The 21215-nt window shown below is 35.6% G+C and overlaps 1 protein-coding gene across 24 annotated transcripts in view; it reads right to left on the reverse strand.

The window, feature by feature from the left end:
- Positions 1-21215, reverse strand: part of LOC106874804 (AMP deaminase 2) — a 210989-nt gene that overhangs the window by 85025 nt on the left and 104749 nt on the right. Inside the window, exon 1 of one of the 24 annotated variants that reach the window (XM_089338212.1) lies at positions 19538-20061. The exons of 21 other annotated variants lie outside the window; for them this stretch is intronic. In XM_089338212.1, coding sequence (XP_089194338.1) covers positions 19538-19668 — 131 coding nt within the window. In that variant the 5' untranslated portion in view covers positions 19669-20061. Of the gene's footprint in view, positions 1-19537; positions 20062-21215 lie in introns of those variants that run through there. 2 more of the 24 variants (XM_089338211.1, XM_089338202.1) reach the window with 2 other exon arrangements.

Consider the following 21215-nt stretch of genomic DNA (forward strand, 5'->3'; position numbering starts at 1 on the left):
ACAGAGAAACTGATAGTATATACACATCTAACAATGCCATTTAACGTGCACACATACTAATATATACAAACATATACACATATACACATAACATTTTACCGCACAGCCACACCTGTGGCCTTTATATATATATATATATATATATCAAATTATCTTGGCTTGTATGTGCATATATATATATATATACACAAATTCACATTCCTGAATGTTATTGATCCTAGCTATGTGTATCATCTGCTAATCTCAAAAGCTATCCACATGTATAAACAGACAAGTATAAATTCACACATGGTCAGAGAAATCAATATATGTGTGAACACAGAGAAAATGCAACTAACTACAAATCGGAATATAAAGATAAACTTCAACTGGTCGCTACAGGATTAAATAGGATGCACAAAACATACCTGAATTTGGCCAAAGCCATGTGTTTAAGGTTGGGTCAACGATGAAGGTCAAGTGGTGATATGTCAAATATTTACTTACAGTAAGAGTGGTGTTGTGGTTAGTAGTCTCTTGGATCAAACTAATACCCAGAACTAAATCACTCTGGTCTGATATTGAATCATCACCATTATCATTGTCATCAACATTTAACATTCATTTTCCGTGTTGGCATGTGTTGGTCGGCTCAACTGGAACTGGCAAGGCCTGGGGTCGCACCAGGTTCCATGGTCTATTTTGGCTTGGTTTCTACGACTGGCTGCCCTTTCTAATGCCAGCCACTCTACAGAATGTACTCAGTGCTTTTTACATGGCATCAGCACTAGTGCTTTTTATGTGGCACCAATATTCAAACCAATGCTTTTTATGTGGAACCTTGGTTTTAGAATGTATGTACAATAAATATGTGGGGTGATATTGAATTGTAACAATAAAGTTACAATAGAGGGTACACTATCGTGGCTGCATCACAACACTAAGGTTAAATATAGGGTACCCCTTGTGCATAACACTTCACCAATATCACAAAATAGGCACATCCGCTAGTCCAGTGGTTCTTAACTGTGATCTACATAGCACCTGGAGGTCTATATAAGATTTTTGGGGTGCATGCAAGCAAAATAGTAATTTGGGGGCATCCACAGTGTTATTTCAAAAATTTTACTTCAGATGTACTTATTGCAAGAAACAGCTAGGTTTCTTTCTCTAATACTTAACATAGTTCAATGTGTTTCTTGCTGATGTATACAAGTGAACATATAAAAAAGAAAATAGGAATTTTGAAAGAAGTATCTACAAAACTAGTTTTTTAAACATCAAATGGTTATGGAGGTCCACCAGAATAAAATAGTAATCAAAGGGGTCCATGCATAAAAAATGGTTGATCACTACTGCTCTAGTTTGTACCCTTAGTATAAGAGGGTGTACTTTCAGCACTTATGGGAACACACTCTCATATGCACTACAGCACCAAACTTCAAACAGAAGGTACACACTATCTTATGCATACCTTAGCACTGATTATGGAAAACAGATTACTGTTCCATCACATACACAGACACACATGCATGTGCACACCCACACACACATACACACCCACACGAGTCAGTGGGCAAACAAAATAAAAAGGGACTCAACACATATGACAAGGGTTGTATGAATTACTTAAAAGGTTTGACTCGACTCTATATGACTTAAAATTTTGTGGACTTATAGGACAGATATACCTCATCAGATATCTCTGTATTAAAGTTTAAATGCAGAGCATACACTTACAGTACTAAGACTGAAATATATGATACACCTACCAGAATCATTAGCACACCAGGCAAAAAGCTTAGCAGCATTCCTTCTGTCTTTACATTTTGAGTTCAAATTCCACCAAGGTCAACTTTGCCTTTCATACCTTCAGGATTGATAAAATAAGTGCTGGGTTGCTGGCCTTGTGCTAAAATTTGAAAGTAATATATGAGACACCTACTTTTAGTTCCATAGTACCTCCACACGACCAAATTTGAAATACTAAGTACGTCCTATCATATATGCTGCAGAATTGAATTTTAAATACTCTCTCTTTCTCTCTAGTAAAGATACAAGCAGTGCAATGGATAAAATCAGCACCAACTGACAAAAATAGCTATGTTGGTGAATGCATATTAAATAATCTTCCCAATTACTACAACTCACCCTTATAATATGGGATGGTCATGTATTTCCTGTATAGTAAGGCACCTGTTCTTGTTCTTGTTCTAGTATCATAATTTACACTGTCAGCATCTGGCATAAAGCCACCTTACCCTCTTCCTAATAACCCCACCCCACTTAGTCATGAAGTCTTTTCTCTTTCCTTTTTCTTTCTTGCAACTTACTTAGCAACCTTACCAGTGATGGTGGCATGAATAAAGTACCCAGTACAAACTGTAAGGTGGTTGACATTAGGAAGGGCGTCCTGGCATAGAAAACATCCCGAAGCTGATACTGGAGCTCACTCACCACAGCCCTATGGCTAGCCGAGTCCTCAGTCCAACCCATGCCAATATGGGATTTATTTTTCAAAATTTAAACAGGAGATTCAGAGAGATGTAGATTTTATAACCAATTTCACAAGGCTTCACAAATGTTCAATATGTGCTCCACCTGTGACACGACACACATCAACTCGGTACTCCAGTTCCTGCTAATCACGCTGTAGTATGTCTTGCATAACATTCTCCAGCATCTCAGTGATTTCCTGCTTGAGTTCCTCTAGGCTTGTAGGAAGAGGGGAGATATAGACCAGCCCTTTCACATTGCCCCATAGAAAAAAAATCACAAGGTACCAAGTCAGGTGAACATGGTGACCATTTCAACGGCACACTGTCATTATCACTGGTATGCCTGATCCAAACTTAGTTTTTATACATTTTGTTAAAATTTGAGATCATTTATGCAAGAATTGGTTATGTTATTAGACTCTGAAATGATGTCGATTTTTTGGGGATACCCTGTATAAGATGTATTAAATATCAAATGATTATGAGGGCCCACACAAGTTTAAAATGGATAAAAGGGATCCACAGGCAAAAAAGTGATTGAATACCACTGACCCAAGTAACTGTTTTTTTATGGTATAGAGTGTCCCCCTATAGTTTATTTTTTATAAAGGCACTTGTGCCGGTGGCACGTGTAAAGACATTCGAGTGAGATCATTGCCAGTGCCACTGGACTGGCTCCTGTGCAGGTGGCACATAAAATACACCATTTTGAGCGTGGCCATTGCCAGTACCGCCTGACTGGCCCTCATGCCAGTGGCACGTAAAAGCACCCACTACACTCTCGGAGTGGTTGGCGTTAGGAAGGGCATCCACCTGTAGAAACTCTGCCAAATCACATTAGAGCCTGGTGCAGCCATCTGGTTTCACCAGTCCTCAGTCAAATCATCCAACCCATGCTAGCATGGAAAGCAGACGTTAAACGATGATGATGATGATGATGTGTGTGTGTGTGTGTGTGTGTGTGTGTGTGTATGAGTGTGTATGCTTCATTTTCTATTTTATTCTTTTCCTTTAAAAGAAATTAGTCTCTCTTGAATGTGTGGGTGTGTGTGTGTGCATATGTATAAGTGCATGTGCAACGTTTTCACTATATTTTCTTTTATAACAGAAGAAGAAGAAGAAGAAAAGATGTTAGAAGGAGAGGAGGAGAAGCTAGAAACAAAAAGGATGATGATGTAAGCAAAAAGATGGTAGCAATAGTCATCAATTTGACTAATTATCACTTCACTTGAAATAAAATGAAATAATAAACAACAAAATGTGACACACAGACACATGACTATTTGAATATCAAATTCTCCACAGAAGTAGATGAAGGTCATTGACTATATTGATGTTGTTGATACTGGTGTACTGCTATCGCTGGGTCAGAATTGCCATCATCATTATCATCATCATCATCATCATCATCATAACCATAGTATTGGTGTTGTCATTATTGCTGTTGTAGTTACTGTTTTCATTGATCTCATTAGGGTTTAATGGTAGTTTAACTGTCTTAATTCATCAGAAGTCAACACGCCAAAAATACACATCTTAACAAACGCTATCAGCAATGAATTGAATGCTACAGCCTTAGTATTGATTTCTGCTGACCAGGTACATCATCATCATCGTAAATATTTTAATGCTAGATTTCCCCCACCCCTCCGCCCATTCATGCAGCTGGCATGAGTCAGAAGGGGTCATCTGGGTAGCATGTTGTCTCTCATCTTCATATTTTTTGCCACCTCTCCTATGAAAATGAATGGCCATACAGTTGACCTCTCCACAACTTCCTCTCTTTCATGGGTACTTTCCACTTACAGCACAACAGCTGATGCTAGTTGTAAAGAGCAGAAGGAAGTGGTTATACAGTCAACTGAAATGAAGCCAATAAACTTACCAGTACTGTATATACTCCGGAGGAAGCCAGGCAAAGTGACCCAAGATAGAGGAAACTATAAGACATTTACTTAGTCCAGCTTTTTATTCTTAATAACAACTTAACATAGGCGTAGGAGTGGCTGTGTGGTAAGTAGCTTGCTTACAAACCACATGGTTCCGGGTTCAGTCCCACTGCGTGGCACCTTGGGCAAGTGTCTTCTACTATAGCCTCAGGCTGACCAAAGCCTTGTGAGTGGATTTGGTAGACGGAAACTGAAAGAAGCCCGTCGTATATATGTATATATATATATATATATATATATATATATATATATATATATATATATATGTATGTGTGTGTGTGTGTGTGTGTGTGTGTGTGTTTGTGTGTGTGTGTGTTTGTGTTTGTCACCCAACATCGCTTGACAACCGATGCTGGTGTGTTTATGTCCCCGTAACTTAGCGGTTCGGCAAAAGAGACCGGTAGAATAAATACTAGGCTTACAAAGAATAAGTCGTGGGGTCGATTTGCTTGACTAAAGGTGGTGCTCCAGCATGGCCACAGTCAAATGACTGAAACAAGTAAAAGAGTAACATTCTTTACATCCTCAATGCTGACAACCCAACAAGGGACACAATGTGGTCACTTGATCTGCTAGAAACAGCTGCTAAGTCTCCTTCAAATTACACCACAACATTTAGCTGTTTTATGATTATATTTCTAAATCATAGACATCCTGTGTTACTTCACTTTCCACTATAAACAAAATTGCATAGTGTTTCAGCAAAAAATCTGTAACTGTGTGTGTGTGTAACTGTGACTGAAATCTTAGAATATCATTTATGCTATAATGGCATTATGATCAAGATTGTAAATTAAATATGAATACTTTAGAACAGGCAGTAAGTCTCAAGAGAATTGGTATTAAAATGGTTTATAGGAATGATACGTCAGATAATGTAATTCTAGATAATGCCGAAAAAAAATAAAAGAACTGTAACAGCTAGAATGCTCAGTCAGTACTGACCTGGAGATAAACAACATTAACAACAATAATAATATCCTTAATATTGATGGTAAGTTTTAGCTAAAAGTATAAAAAGCAATTCTTTTTGGTTTTGTAATACCGTTATTTATTTCAGCAGTCATATTTCTGCGATTAAAAATGGAAATACCATCATGGTTATTAACTGTTATTAAAACATTGCCATTAACCGTTATTAAAACATTGTTAATTAACCATAAAAGACATCATCATTGTTATTTACCATTATCAACTCGTTAATATTGCTTTCAAATTTTGGCACAAAGCCAGCAATTTGGGGGGGAGGGTATGAGTCAATTACATCAACCCCAGTACTCAACTGGTACTTATTTTATTGACCCTGAAAGGATGAAAGGTAAAGTCAACCTTGGCAGAATTTGAACTTAGAACATGAAGACAGACAAAATGCCAAGAAGTATTTTGCCTGACATGAAACAATTCAGCCAGCTCACCATTTTTTATAATGGATTCAAATTTTGGCACAAGGCCAGTAATTTGGAGGTGGGGGTTTAAGTCAATTACATCAACCCCAATGCTCAACTGGTAATTATTTTATCAACCCTGAAAGGATAAAAGGCAAAGTCAACCTCTGTGGAATTTGAACTCAGAACATAAAGATGAACGAAATGCCACTAAGCATTTTGCCCTGTGTGTTAATGATTATGGCAGCAAGCTCGCAGAATCAACTCATTAATATTAACTATAAAAGACATCATTACTATTAACCATTATAAAGTAGTGAGCTAGCAGAACAGCTAGCATGCCTGACAAAATGCTTGGTGGAATTTTGCCTGTCTTTACACTCTCAGTTGAAATTCTGCCAAGGTCAATTTTGCCTTTCATGCTTTCAGGGTCAATAAAATAAGTACCAGTCTAGCATTAGAGTCGATGTAATCAACTAGCACCCTCCTCCAAAATTTCAGGCTTAGTGTCTATAGTGGAAAGGATTATTATTAATCATAAAAGACACCAATGCCATGCAGTATATCATCTTACTCTTTACATATAAGGTCAACTTCTCCTTTCATGTATCCAGGGATAATAAAATAAAATAAAATACTTGAGTCAAGTACTGGAGTCAATTATATATGAGAGGATGCTGAAAAGTTCCTGTCTTTAAGGGTATCATGGAGGTGCAACCTTCTGAGTTCTTTTACAGAGCTTAGAAAAATTAAAGGACAGCTGCAATAAGTGCATGAATCTGAGAAGGGAATATGTTGAATAAAATCATAAATTTTCTTTTACTCAGAGCCAGGAACTTTTCAGCACCCTCTCATACAATAACTTTCTCCTGTCAAAATTTCTTGCCTTATGTCTGGCTAAACATGGTTATGTGGTCAAGAAGTGCACTTTGCAACCACATGGTTTCAGGTTCTGCTATAGCCTCTGGTTGACGAATGCTTTGTGAATGATTTTGGTAGATGGAAACTGCAGAGAAACCCATCACTCTCTCACACACACACACACACACACATGCATATATATATTTAACCAATGCTAGCAAGGGAAATTAAATGTTGATGATGATATATACATACACTGAGTGTGTGTATGTGTGTATATATATATATATATATATATATATATATATATATATATATAATCAAAATAAGCAACAAGGATATCCAGAGGTACAATCGTTTCAAGCAACTCCATTTAATTGAACAAGTATATACCAATTGATCAATCTTCATAGATACCATCTGATAAGTTAGTATTTAAGTATATAATATGTATAAATATCAAACTATTTCGAGATAATTCCTTTTCCTCCCTCTATTGTGGTAAAGGTTTGGTATATACTCAAAAGTATCCAAAAAACTTTTTATCCTTTTGTTATAATATTCTTCTTAATAATTTTCTGAATAACCCTAAATTTTAACTTTATACAATATGGCAATATTGTTTAAAATATTTTACTATAGTACCACATAATATGATTTCCCCTGTTTCATTATCAACGGTCTACTAGTGGCCTGCCCCTTTAATTGTCAGCTAACATCTTGATTTAAGATTTCCTTTACCAAATCTCATGATATTGCTTCAAATAAATCTTGATAGTTTTTATGACTATACCCACTATGATTTCTGTCGACTCCCTCAGCCCACTTCCTAACAGGCATTGCTTCTTGCTCTTTTGGCCTTAGATATACAAAGATTTGATAAACTGGTCTATAAATTAAAACTGACCCTATAAAACAGTGACAAGCAAAATTTGTTACAAGTCTTTCTTCCTGGTACCTTAGTAGCTTCTAAACTGAAGTGAAGACAGTATGTTCTCTGTCTATCTCCTTACCTTCTTGGAGATTTTAGGTAAAATTATACTAATGTGTCCATCTGTTTTAATTTAATTAAATTCTATGTCTTTATGCAGCTGAGGATTGCTCTGCATTTAAATTGATGTAATGATTGCATTGTTCAATTAAATGGAGCTGCTTGAAATGATTGTACTGCATTACCTCTGGATATCCTTGTTGCTTATTTTGATTTTAATCACTTTATTATGAAATTGTATGGATAATACCGTACTAAATTCTAGTGCCTCAACTTAAGTACCATATTCATCTAAATCTCTATATATATAGTCCCGTTATTATTCCTACTGCATTTGTGTAACATTGTTCATTTTTTCTGTCCTTGCTTTTGTATACATTCGCTGCTTTCTTCCAAGGAATCTAATGCTCTTAGCTTAGTTTTTCCTTGGGGCTGGCCAGATTGGAGCAATATCGAGAATAACCAGCCGAAATTGCAAGGATAATCTGGATCTCGACTGAAGAAAGAAAACTCCGAATGACCTGTCCGTGTTTTCTTTGTATCGCCTATCTGGATGTTTTGTCCCTTTCTTGTATCACCTAACTGCCTGGATATTTTGTGTTCTTGTCCCATTCTGTATATATATATATATATATATATATATATATATATATCATCATCATCATCATCATCGTTTAACGTCCGCTTTCCATGCTAGCATGGGTTGGACGATTTGACTGAGGACTGGTGAAACCGGATGGCAACACCAGGCTCCATATATATATATATATATATACATATATATATATATACATATATATATACATATATATATATATATATACATATATATATATATATATATATATATACATATATATATATATATATATACATATATATATATATATATATATATATATATATATATATATATATAGAGAGAGAGAGAGAGAGAGAGAGAGAGAGAGAGAGAGAGAGAGAGAGAGAGAGAGAGAGAGAGACAGAGAGAGAGACAGAGACAGAGAGAGACAGACAGACAGACAGACAGACAGACAGACAGACAGACAGATAGACAGACAGACAGACAGACAGACAGACAGACAGACAGGCATACACACAGAGAAAGAGAGAATGACGACTGAAATGTAACAAGAAATATTGACTAGTACTCTATTAACCCTGAAGACATGAGAAGTAGAGTGGAACTTAGTGGAAGCTTAGTATAGATAACAAAGAGTAGTGCTCAAATGAAATGGGAACTGAAATTCCGACATCATCCAGGACCAGTGCCTCAGCATCAAAAGTCAGCTATAAAAAAATCATTAACATGCTCTTATGGACCTAGTAAAGTGGATAAACACAACACATGAAACATATATTTACATGGAGCACAAAATAAAGAATAAAGAAAAACGAGAACAAAAGAACACAAAATTTAGGTAAAGTCTTATCTCAACACATGTTTCAAGACAGCCATATCTTACATAATATGTCATACATATGTCATAGTCATACATAATATGTTTGATGTCAAAGGTGTGTGTCCTGAGATATGTTCCATTGAAATTGTGGAACTAAGTTAGGCGTCCCTTCTCGAGAAGACTTGTCACAGGATACCTATGAGATCATACACATATTACATACAAATATGGTTATAATATGTTACGACCTTCTTCAAATCAGTGCCGAAATAAGATTTTTTTATATAATTCTTCTATTATTTTTTTGTCTTTTTTTTTTGTTCACTTTTATTTATTCAGGAATCTTTATTTTGTGCTGCATGTAAATATAGGCCTCAAGCCTACCAACATCTTGGTGGAATTTTAAAATAGGCCACCAGACACAGAGTAAACCATTAATATCTTGTTTACATCTTTTTGACATTGGTTCATTGCAAATGACAAACGATCTTGTTCTCAGCTTGAAAAATGGTGAAATAAATTAATGTTTTGACCAGGAAACCCTGGGTAGCTGTTTTTAGCAAGATTTATTATTTTTATTATAATATTATGTCAATATATATATATATATATATATATATATATATATGATTATTTTTATTGGGGAAAGACAAAATCAAATCAATGTTACATACGTTTTGGTGAACTAACACCATTTATTTCGTATTACATATGAAGTTATGCAGTTCCTACAATAAAATTAGTGTTCGTTCACTTATTCAGACATTTTAATTTCAATGAGATTGAAATTCAAATTAAAATGCCAGAAGTAAATGAACAGTAATTTCATTACAGGAATTGCTTAACTTTCTTTGTCTCATAAAATAAATGGCGTTCATTTACCCCAAAATTATGTAAGACTGATTACACTTCTCTTTTTCTCAATTAAAATAATTAATATTCACAGGATTATTACATGCCTTGGATTGGCAAAGTGCTCCATTTATAGATGACCGACATATAAACAATCATCCTCTGAGTATTCATAAACAATGCTAGCCAAGTTGCTGCATGAGTGGCAATGAGGTGATAGCCTGATTTTTTACTTATCCCCTCAACAATAAGATACACTCACACACACACACACACGTGTATATATATTTATATATATATATATATATATATATACATACACACACACACATACGTACATATTCAAATATGTATATATATATATATATATATAGATATGGGAGAATTCACGGAAAAACAACAGACGAAGACAGGTGGTGTAAACAACAAATGGATGTATTAGTATAACACTCAGGAATAGAGAAAGTCTTTAACATTTCGAGCCTACGCTCTTCAACAGAAAGGAACACAGAAAGGAACACAGAAAGAAACAAGGAGAGAAAATATATATGTGTGTGTGTGTGTGTGTGTGTGTGTGTGTGTGTGTGTGTGTGTATCTGTGTGTGTATATACATATATATGTCTATATATCTATAAATGTATAGAAACTATATGTATATATACATTTATAGATAGATAGAGAGAGAGAGAGAGAGAGAGAAAGAGAGACGGAGAGACAGATAGATAGATAGATAGATAGATATGAATGCATATGTATATATATGTGTATACATATGTATATATACAGAGTCTACCAAAACATGTATATCCACTTCAGGAAAGGAAAAAAATCTATATAAATATCTAAATTGTGTAAGTACCCCTATAAATATAGACACCTCTTTCAATGTTTTATCAAAAATTGTGATAACACTGAATAAATTGTAATAACACTCAGTTAAAATATTCATACAGACTTTTCCATTCCTGAGGTGTGTATACACTTCTTTGGTGAACTCAGTACACACACACCCACATAAATATATTTAACTTTGGCGGCGAGCTGGCAGAAACGTTAGCACACCGGGCGAAATGCTTAGCAGTATTTCGTCTGCCGTTACATTCTGAGTTCAAATTCCGCCGAGGTCGACTTTACCTTTCATCCTTTCGGGGTCGATAAATTAAGTGCCAGTTACGCACTGGGGTCAATGTAATCGACTTAATCCCTTTGTCTGTCCTTGTTTGTCCCGTCTATGTTTAGCCCCTTGTGGGCAATAAAATGACTTGTTTCAGTCATTTGACTGAATATATATCTACAGTTAAGTATATGTCTGGTCATACAGAGCTGATCACTAGTTGTGATGTTGTGGCATCGATGCCGGGCCGTGATTCTTGTTATTCAGATGTATGTATGGATACATATATATGTGTGTGCATGTAGGTGTTTATTCATATATACATTTATATATAGAGTGAGAGTTGCCTATAACAAGTAACTTTGTCTGATATTGCATGTTGATAGTGAAGTACCCCATGGTACATGCAGCCATTTAATAACATACAGAGTTGTTAAATTTTGTTTTATGTGGCCTCAAAATTTTTCCTAGCCCAGCTGTGACCTGGTCCTTAACAGATCTACTGGGACTACTAGCCACTTCTTATAAGCATAAAGTATTTTGTTTCCTTTTTGTTTTTGTCTTTCCCATTGAATTTAGAGACAGATGTTTCTTATATTCACATAAATTTACTTTGAACTCCTTGATATGGGTCACTGGTTGGTCATCATTAATCCTTTCTCAGGGGCTTTCATTCTTTTGAACCCATAACATTAGGGTGTCAACAACTGACCAGTGACTTCAATCACTGGTCAGTCATTGTTTAAATCATAGAAATCTAGTTTTTGTTATTTATTTTACAGTGTACAGGGTGTGGGTATATTGTGTGGATGGCTAAATGTCTCAGACAGCAATCAGTATAAACTTAAAATATTTAATTATATATAAATACAAGGTTATTACTTGTCAAAATATGCCTGGAACAAGCCATTGATTGTATATTGTTTATGTACACTCTGAAAAAATTATATGCTCAAACACATATATATGTATGTGCATGTATACACTTACTCACACAAACACACATATATATGTATCTTTTAGCTTTTATCTTTCACTTGTTTCAGTCACTGGACTTATGGCCTTGCTGAGGTACCAACTTGAAGAGTTTTAGTCAAATAAATCAAATCTAGGCCTCGCCTAGAGAATCATCCATGTACCTCTATTTCATTTATTAATTCCTTCAGTCAACTGGAGTGATATAGATAGAATGAGGCATGTCATGTCTAGACTGAAACAGCTGCAAGTCATTATCCCATTTTCTGTCACTATATGTCACTTTTTAATTACTGATATGACATAACATGTCACATGTGTTTGTATATTGTCCTTTTAGTAAACAAATAAACAAGTAAATTGACACAATACAATGTCTTTAAGTTGATGAATACCACCTATTCCCCTCCATTTTCTAATTGCTATCATCATCATCATCATCATTATCATCGTTTAACGTCCGCTTTCCATGCTAGCATGGGTTAGACGATTTGACTGAGGATTAGTGAACCAGATGGCTACACCAGGCTCCAATCTGATTTGGCAGAGTTTCTACAGCTGGATGCCCTTCCTAACGCCAACCACTCTGAGAGTGTAGTGGGTGCTTTTACGTGCTACCAGCACGAAGGCCAGTCAGGCGGTACTGGCAATGGCCACGCTCTCTGAAATTGTTTCTGATGAAGTAAAAAACTGGAGAGGGATGCTCAACTTTGTTTCCTCCCACAACGCAGGCTCATCTGATAACTGAGATAAAAGTTTGTCCGAATGTTCTTTGGAAACATTCACATCTACATCTCACTGATCTCTGAGGTTGTTTGGCAGAGTGTTGCAAAGTTGTAAACCCTTGAAACCTAAGCTATTAAACACTGAGTCCTTATTCTAAATGAAGAGGACAGGATCTTTGGTAGTATGCAGTGGCATCCCAGTTGGTGGTTGGTATAGTTTTCAATCCCAATGTTAGGAACTAAAACTTTCAAGGTACTCCATATATATGTCACAGCATATCTTTTGCATCTTCTCTCTAGGGAGTAGTGCCTCAGTTCTTTTAACCTCTCCCAGTTTTCTCATCTGTAGTACCAAGTCAATATTTGTGTAGTGGCTGGTGTTGGATTGACTCAAATTCTGCTGTTAGTATGATGGTTTATGGCAACCACAGTTAGGAGCAGAAATCTAAGTGACTAAGAACAAATGTTCTTCACAGGAGTAGCATGGTTTCATCTTTCGTTGTTTCAAATTATTTCAGAATCCAGCCAACTTGCCTGCTCAGTGTTGCCAACTTAGTAATATGCGCATGGAAATTTGCATCATTACTCAAGTGGATTCTTAGGTCATGTGCCAGCTCTGACTCTGTGACTGCATTAAATATATGAATATGTACACACACAACACTAACCTATCCAACTGAATAAATAAATTCTGCAGTTTCAGAAATAGTTCCTTGTGTCCACTTGATGGATATTGCCTTAGTAAGAATGCTGTATACAAATGATCCATATGTGCACTTGGAAACATCTATGCATATATTGAAGCTACTTCAGATAATTTTAAATGCTAATATCATAATCACACTTGCAGCTTTAGGGATAGGAGGAAAGTTAATTTTACATCTTTAGTTCTTTTGTTTTTTGTTTTTTTATAAGAAAGCTTCCTGATAAAGAGATTGAGTATGAAATTGGTTGGTGTATTATATGGAAAGCACAACCATATAAAGTTAGTAATGATGTATGTAATTTGTGTAATATGACACTTATGAAATAATTAAGTGTAAATCAAATATCATTAACCAATGAAATGATGTAATAAAATGATGTCCACACATGCACCATCTGTCCTTCCTACACAATACAAAAAAATTAATGTAAAAGATTTAACCTAAATGCACTATTACTATCATTATTATTACTAAATGTATGTGAGTTGGCATAATCGTTAGCATACCAAGCAAAGCACTTAACAGCATTTCATCCATCTTCATAGCCCTAAGTTCAAATTCTGCCAAGGTCATCTTAGCCTTTCATCCTTTTGGGATCAATAAAATAAGTACAAATAAATCACTGGGGTCGTTCTAATTGACTTAACCCATCCTCTGAAATTGCTAGCCATGTGCCAAAATTTGAAACTAATATTACTATTAGCAGTTAACCCCTATAAGTCTGCCCCTCAAATTAGTATAACTTCTATTTTCTATGTTTCTCTAATTCTACTTTGCTTAGTTTATTAATCCCAGTCCAGACTGGGTTGATTCTGGCTGGCAATTCAGCATTACCACATAGAGATAGTAATATTAAAATATGATTAGTGTCTATCTTTAATCTATGAGCTAATTAACTAAATCCTTTCTCATAAATTAGTTAAACGATGTCCACAAATCTCTTTTCATTAATTAGTTATACGATGTCATAAATTAGTAATACGATGTCCACTGGTCCTCCTTATATTTTACCAATAATTGAACTATTAGCTTGAACTTGAGATTGCTAATAATACTACCAGTTAACTCTAAAAAGTAGCCCCCTTAGTTTACTTATATTTTATTTATTTATTTTTTTTTTTTGAAATTTATTTTATTTGATTATATTCAATTTCTCACATTTAGCTTGTTGCTTCCATTTACATAATATGTAATCTTCACTGTAGTATAGTATATCCTAATTCTCAGGATTGATAGTGGGATGGCTTGATAACGCATAAATCATTGGATGTATGTATATGAATATCATCTGCATGCATGTATGTATGTATGTATGTGTGTGTATATATATATATATATATATATATATATATATATATATATATATATATATATATATATATATATATATGTAAATAATAATATAGATTGATTTGGTCACTTAAGCAAAATGATGAACTACTATTTATGAAATTGCAATTTTGATATAAATATTTTAAATGAGAAATGGTGTATGCGTAACCATGTGTATGAGAATATTCATATGAAGTGTATGCATGCTTATGTTCAAATGTGTTATCAATGGTCTTGGAATGACATTGCTGTCCTTCTGAGTCAGCCATGCATGAAATTCCAACAGTTTAGGCCACTTTCCTACTTCTACTAAAACAAATACATTATTTTAACAAACCTGGCCTGTCTTGATATATAAACCCTGATATATTTTTCTTCATTTCTTCCATACTCCTCATTCTCTTTACTTCTTTATTTACTCATTTATTTTATTCTCTCTTTTTTTTTCCCCCCATCATATGGTTTATTCTTTTAAATACTACATGGTCGCTCAACCCAAATCTTTAGAGAGCAAAGCTGTTATGCTGCACTGGCAAAGGTACATTTACGTGACACTGGTACATGTGCTTTTTACATGGCACCAACGAGCCTACAAGGTTATGGATGGTCAACTAGAGAGGATTATATATTCTTTTATTCTTTCATTCTTTTACTTGTTTCAGTCACTTGACTGCAACCATGCTGGAACACTGCCTTTAGTCAAATAAATCAACCCCGGGACTTATTCTTTGTAAGCCTAATACTTATTCTATTGGTCTCTTTTGGCAAACCTCTAATTTATGGGGATGTAAACACACCAACATTGGCTGTCAAGCAATGGTGAGGGGACAAACAAAGATGCAGAAATACATATACATACATCATATATATATATATATATATATATATATATATATATATATATATATAGTGTAGGTATCAGTTAGAGGAGTTTAATACCTGTAAGGAATAATTAAATCCAAAGTCGCTCCTGGTAATTACCTGGGTATGTACAGTCTTTTGTAAAGTTGTACAGTAGCAGGTGATTCGGTTGGTAGACAGTAGTTTAGGTTATATAGGAAAAGAAAATGGATGTAATACCTAATTAAATTAAAGGCATACCAATGAAAACAACGAGTTTCCCGTTGTTATTACATCCATTTCCTTCCCCTATATATATATATATATATATATATATATATATATATAGAGAGAGAGATCGCTAACCACTATACACATTTTTTTTCTCTCCTTGTTTCTTTCTGTGTTCCTTTCTGTGGAAGATCTTAGGCTCAAAACGTTAAAGAATTTTTCAATTCCTGGCCGTTATAATAATACATCTATTTGTTTTCTACACCACCTGTCTTCGTATGTTGCTTTTTTGTGAATTCTCCCTATATATATATATATATATATGACAGGCTTCTTTCAGTCTCCTACTCCCAAGGCTTTGGTTGGCCCAAGGCTATAGTAGAAGACACTTGCCCAAAGTGCCATGCAGTTGGACTGAACCCAGAACTAAGTGACTGGGAAGCAAGCTTCTTACAACACAGCCACTCCTATATAATATATATACACATATGACAGTATTCTTTATGTTTCCATATATCAAAACCAGTTACAAGGTCTTAGTCCAGGGCTGTAATAGAAGATTCTTGCCAAGGTGTCACACAGTGGGACTGAACTAAAGACTACATGGTTGGGAAGCAAGCTTCTTAACAACACGATCATAACTGTGCCTAGATATACAAATATATACATATATACATGTGCATTATATGCTTGTATACACACAAACACATGTGTGAGTGTGTTTGTGTGTGTCAAGTGCAGGAGTGGCTGTGTGCAGTTGACCAACCTGTTCAGAACTTTTGGGCCGGGGTATCTGAACAATTACCAGAAATCCCTGGCTTGGCAGTGTTTCCGTGCGGCGTTACCTGTTCGTGATAAACTGTCAAGGCACGGAAGTGCCGTATCGCCAACATGTCCGAGGTGTGGGCAGGACAGGGAAACCGTCTTGCACGCATTCATGGAATGTCCGGAATTAACGGGACTGATAGTTTTCGCAGAACAACTGTTGTCATCGATGGGAAGAGTACAGCTATCAGCTGAATCTATCATCGAGATTGTGCCGCCTCCTTCCCTCAACAGGGAAAGGAAGGCTTGCTTTTCCTGCGTAGTAGCCATACTGAAAGAAACAGTATGGAAGACGCGTGTAAGAGGCATAGTGACGGATACCTTTGTATCTGGCCAGGGGTTAGTTAACTTTTTTTGTTACCACCTCAGTAGGAAGATCAGGCTGGAGAAGAGGTATCTGTCACAAGACAAATTCATGAGAAGATGGAAGCCTGTGGCAAGGAAGCTGGGAGTGTTTGGCACCAGGTAAGTGGAAGCCAAAAAGAAGGGAAAGAAAAAGCAAGGGGTCTACCCTGGTGGTTGGATGCCTATCCTTCAGGAAAGCCATTACAAATTGCATCTGTAATGAGCAATGCTTTAATCGAACTTTGTAAATATAATCAAATTATTATTGTATATTTAAAATTGTAAATATTTAATCGATACAGCTACTTCACCCCTTTTATGTTTGTCTGTCTTTGTTCGTCCCCTCTTTGTAATGCCTTTATAGCAAATATTTATGAGATAAAGTAGCTTGCTTACCAACCACATGGTTCCGGGTTCATTCCCACTGTGTGGCACCTTGGGCGAGTGTCTTCTACTATAGCCTCGGGCCGACCAAAGCCTTGTGAGTGGATTTGGTAGACGGAAAACTGAAAGAAGCCCGTCGTATATATGTATATGTATATATGTATGTGTGTGTCTGTGTTTGTCCTCCCAACATCGCTTGACAACCGATGCTGGTGTGTTTACGTCCCCGTAACTTAGCGGTTCAGCAAAAAGAGACTGATAGAATAAGTACTAGGCATCCAAAGAATGGAGGCGATTTGCTCGACTAAAGGCGGTGCTCCAGCATGGCCACAGTCAAATGACTGAAACAAGTAAAAAAAAGAAAAAGAGTTAAATTTGCTATAGCTGTGCGGTAAGAAGTTTACTTCCCAGCTACATGGTTCCAAGTTCATCCCATTGTGCGGAAGCTTGAGCAAATGCCTGCTACTATTGTCCTGGGTCAACAAAAGCCTAGTAAGAGGATATGGTGAGTGGAAACTGAAAGAAGATTGCCATGTGTGTGTGTGTATATCTTTGTCCCTCTGTCCCTCACCATCACTTCACAACCAGTGTTGGTTTGTTTATGTCCCTGTAATTTAGTGTTTTAGCAAAAGAGAGCAAGAGAATGAGTATCAAGTTTAAAAAAAAAAAAGTACTGAGGTTGATTTGTTTGACTAAAATCTTTCAAAGTCGTGCCCCAGCATGGCTGCAGTCCAATGACTGAGACAAGTAAAAGATAAATGATACCTTCCGCCAAAATGTAGAACCAATAGAGGACACGCACAAACACACACACATCTAGACAGATATACATATCGATATATATTATATATACAAATACACATACATATACACACGCATATATATGTAGATATATATACACACACATATATACGTAGATACATTACATACATACATACATACATACACACATATATATATACATACATACATTACACACATACATACATATACGGAAATATATTTAAATGTACTCAAAAGAAATATACACACGTGTGTGAATATGTAAGTGTGTGTATGTATTTATTTTTCTATAAGCCAAACATCGACATCGAGGCAGCAACTATGAAGAACAGGCAAAAACGCTAATAGGATTTTTAAAAAAATGAAAAAAAAAAAAAAATGTAATCACTTTACCAAAATGACAATGAATAACTATATTTTAAACCCCCGTACGATCCAAAATGGGAGCCTGTACATGGTCTTTTACTTCGCTAGAAATAACAAACAAATTGACCATTAACCACATCCTTTACGCTTAAATAAGGAAATGATACATTAAATAATTTAAGTCCTTATATAACCCTAAAATTAACGGGATAGTCGTGGCTGTAAAGTGTTTGATGAGAAATCTGTTCGATCAGAGTAGACCTGGAGCTAAAGAACACTTCATATAGCAAAGTCAACGGAATTCAATAAAAATGTGTTACAAAACAATAAATAGAAAACAAACATGCTATCGAAATGTTTTGATGTGAGACGGGGGAAAGGGATAGTGATTAAGAAGGACTCCGTAAGCATGAAGTTTTGGGGTCGATCTTTGTGAAATTTTGGATATGTCTTTTACTTATACAGCCTTGAGGTGAGCCAAGCTCCAACAGTTAAATTGGGTATACGGAAACTGTATGGAAGCCCAGCGGATGAAATGTACCTGTAATACAAAGGGACCAATATTGTCGCCCTCTGTGTCACGTTGATCCTGTCTGAGGATAACATTAAAAGTACAAGTGTCTGTGGAATGCTCAGCCACTTTGTAATTCAATGAATACGTAGTTCAATTGGAACACTCATAGTCGAAACTGACATTATACAATATTCATAAAAATAATATTTACAATGTATAAATTTATTACACATTATAATATTTCCTTACTGTAAAATTGCTAAGAAAGAAATGTTTGATTTCCTCTCTGATAAACTCGTGTAATTACAACGTGAGTTCAATCTCTGTTGTTTATTATGCTTTGTACAAATAAGGGGTACAAATAACTAAGGATTGTTCTATAAAGGGAATAAGGAAAATAATGTGAATGAATGAACGAACGAATGAATGAATGAATGAATGGAATGAATGAATGAATATAGTTGAAAATGTATCTACCTGCAGTGAACTTTCACACGGCAGCAGGTACATTGAGATCGGAGAGAAGGCGAACCTTGCCTGCGGTAGCCCAAGAAATCACCAGATTCCGAATCCTCGACCTCGACTTCGTCTGTGGTCAAACTAAACATTGCCACATCAACAACATTGACGGCAAACAAACAAACTAGGAATATATATACGACAACCAGATGGCTGTGTTTAAAACGGCAACGATCCCAGCATCAACAGCGTCAAATCAGCAGCAACAGTGGCAGTGGCATCAATAATAATCAATAATCACCATCATCATCATCATCACCTACATACATACATACACTGTCAGCAGCAGTGGTGGTGAGAAGTGGCTGGCAATGGATATGGGAACAAGGTGTTCGCCTCTCGGTTCAGGGAGTTGCGTGTTCGTACATTGCCAGTGGTACAATGCAGAACAACCGTGAAAGACACTGTGCTAGACAGTGAACATTGACTGCACCTTCGAAATTTCACCTGATGGCGGTACATGGAGAAATAGAAGGGAACGGAAAGAGAGAGAGAGAGAGAGAGACAGAGAACGAGAGAGTGAGACAGAGGAGGAGGAAGAGGAGGGGGAACAGAGTGAAATAGTGAGAAACAAGGTGACAGAGAGAGAGAGAGAGAGAGAGAGAAACACGATTCGGTATTGGTGTGTTGATGTGACAGGGAGTTTGCTATTCTACAGAGAGGAGTTCGAATCCTTTCAACCGAGAATAATTAGGCAACAGCAATGACAACAATAATAGTAATAGTTATTGCTGCTGATGCTGTTGTTGGACTGAACATCACAAAGCAGACGACGTTGGTGTGTGTGTGTGTGTGTGTTTAGCAAGGGACAGACTGGGTAGTATGAAATGGTAACAAACGAGCAGGAATTGGGACCGTAATCATTGTCTGTTTCAAGAAAAAGTGGCTTCTTAAAGTGGGAACTCCCACAACAAAGCATTAAATTATCAAAATCGCTTACATCCAGCTGCTTCATTTGCTGTCTATTAATGACACAGATCAATTGATTTGAAAACCTCCCAACACCTCATCCGTCCATCACACACACACACACACACAAACGTTTGCAAATGTAAAATCGCACTTTCTGTAAACACTTTCTAATCAGATCTCTCTCTCTCTCTCTCTATATATATATATATATATATATATATATATATATATATATATATATATTATTTTGTTTAAAATAGTTCCAACACTGTCTGTTTTTTTATGTTTTATTTATATTCCTGCAAAACCAATGTGGGATATAGAATATGGAATATACAATATATAATATAATATACAATATATAATATAAAATAAAAATGGATGGTACTATGAGATAAAGTATTGAATGTCTTATTGAATATATGGAATATGTCTTATTGAATAGATGAAATATTGAGTGTTCAATATAAAGGATTAAATATTAAAAAACTAAAAAATAAAAAATAAAACTTTTTTGTATGTATTTTTACTCGCATATATATATATATATATATATATATATATATATATATATATATATGCAGCTTACGCTTCTCTCTTTAGTTACCTCTCTTTCAAGCTATTTGTTTATCACGCACATAACATACATATACTCTCATTCTGTCTTTCTCGCGAAATCTCTCTCTCTCTCTCTCTCACTTGTTCCCCTTCATCTGCTGTTTAC

This window comes from Octopus bimaculoides, chromosome 20 (genome assembly GCF_046866305.1).
Source record: "Octopus bimaculoides isolate indiv1 chromosome 20, ASM4686630v1, whole genome shotgun sequence".
Lineage (NCBI taxonomy): Eukaryota > Metazoa > Mollusca > Cephalopoda > Octopoda > Octopodidae > Octopus > Octopus bimaculoides.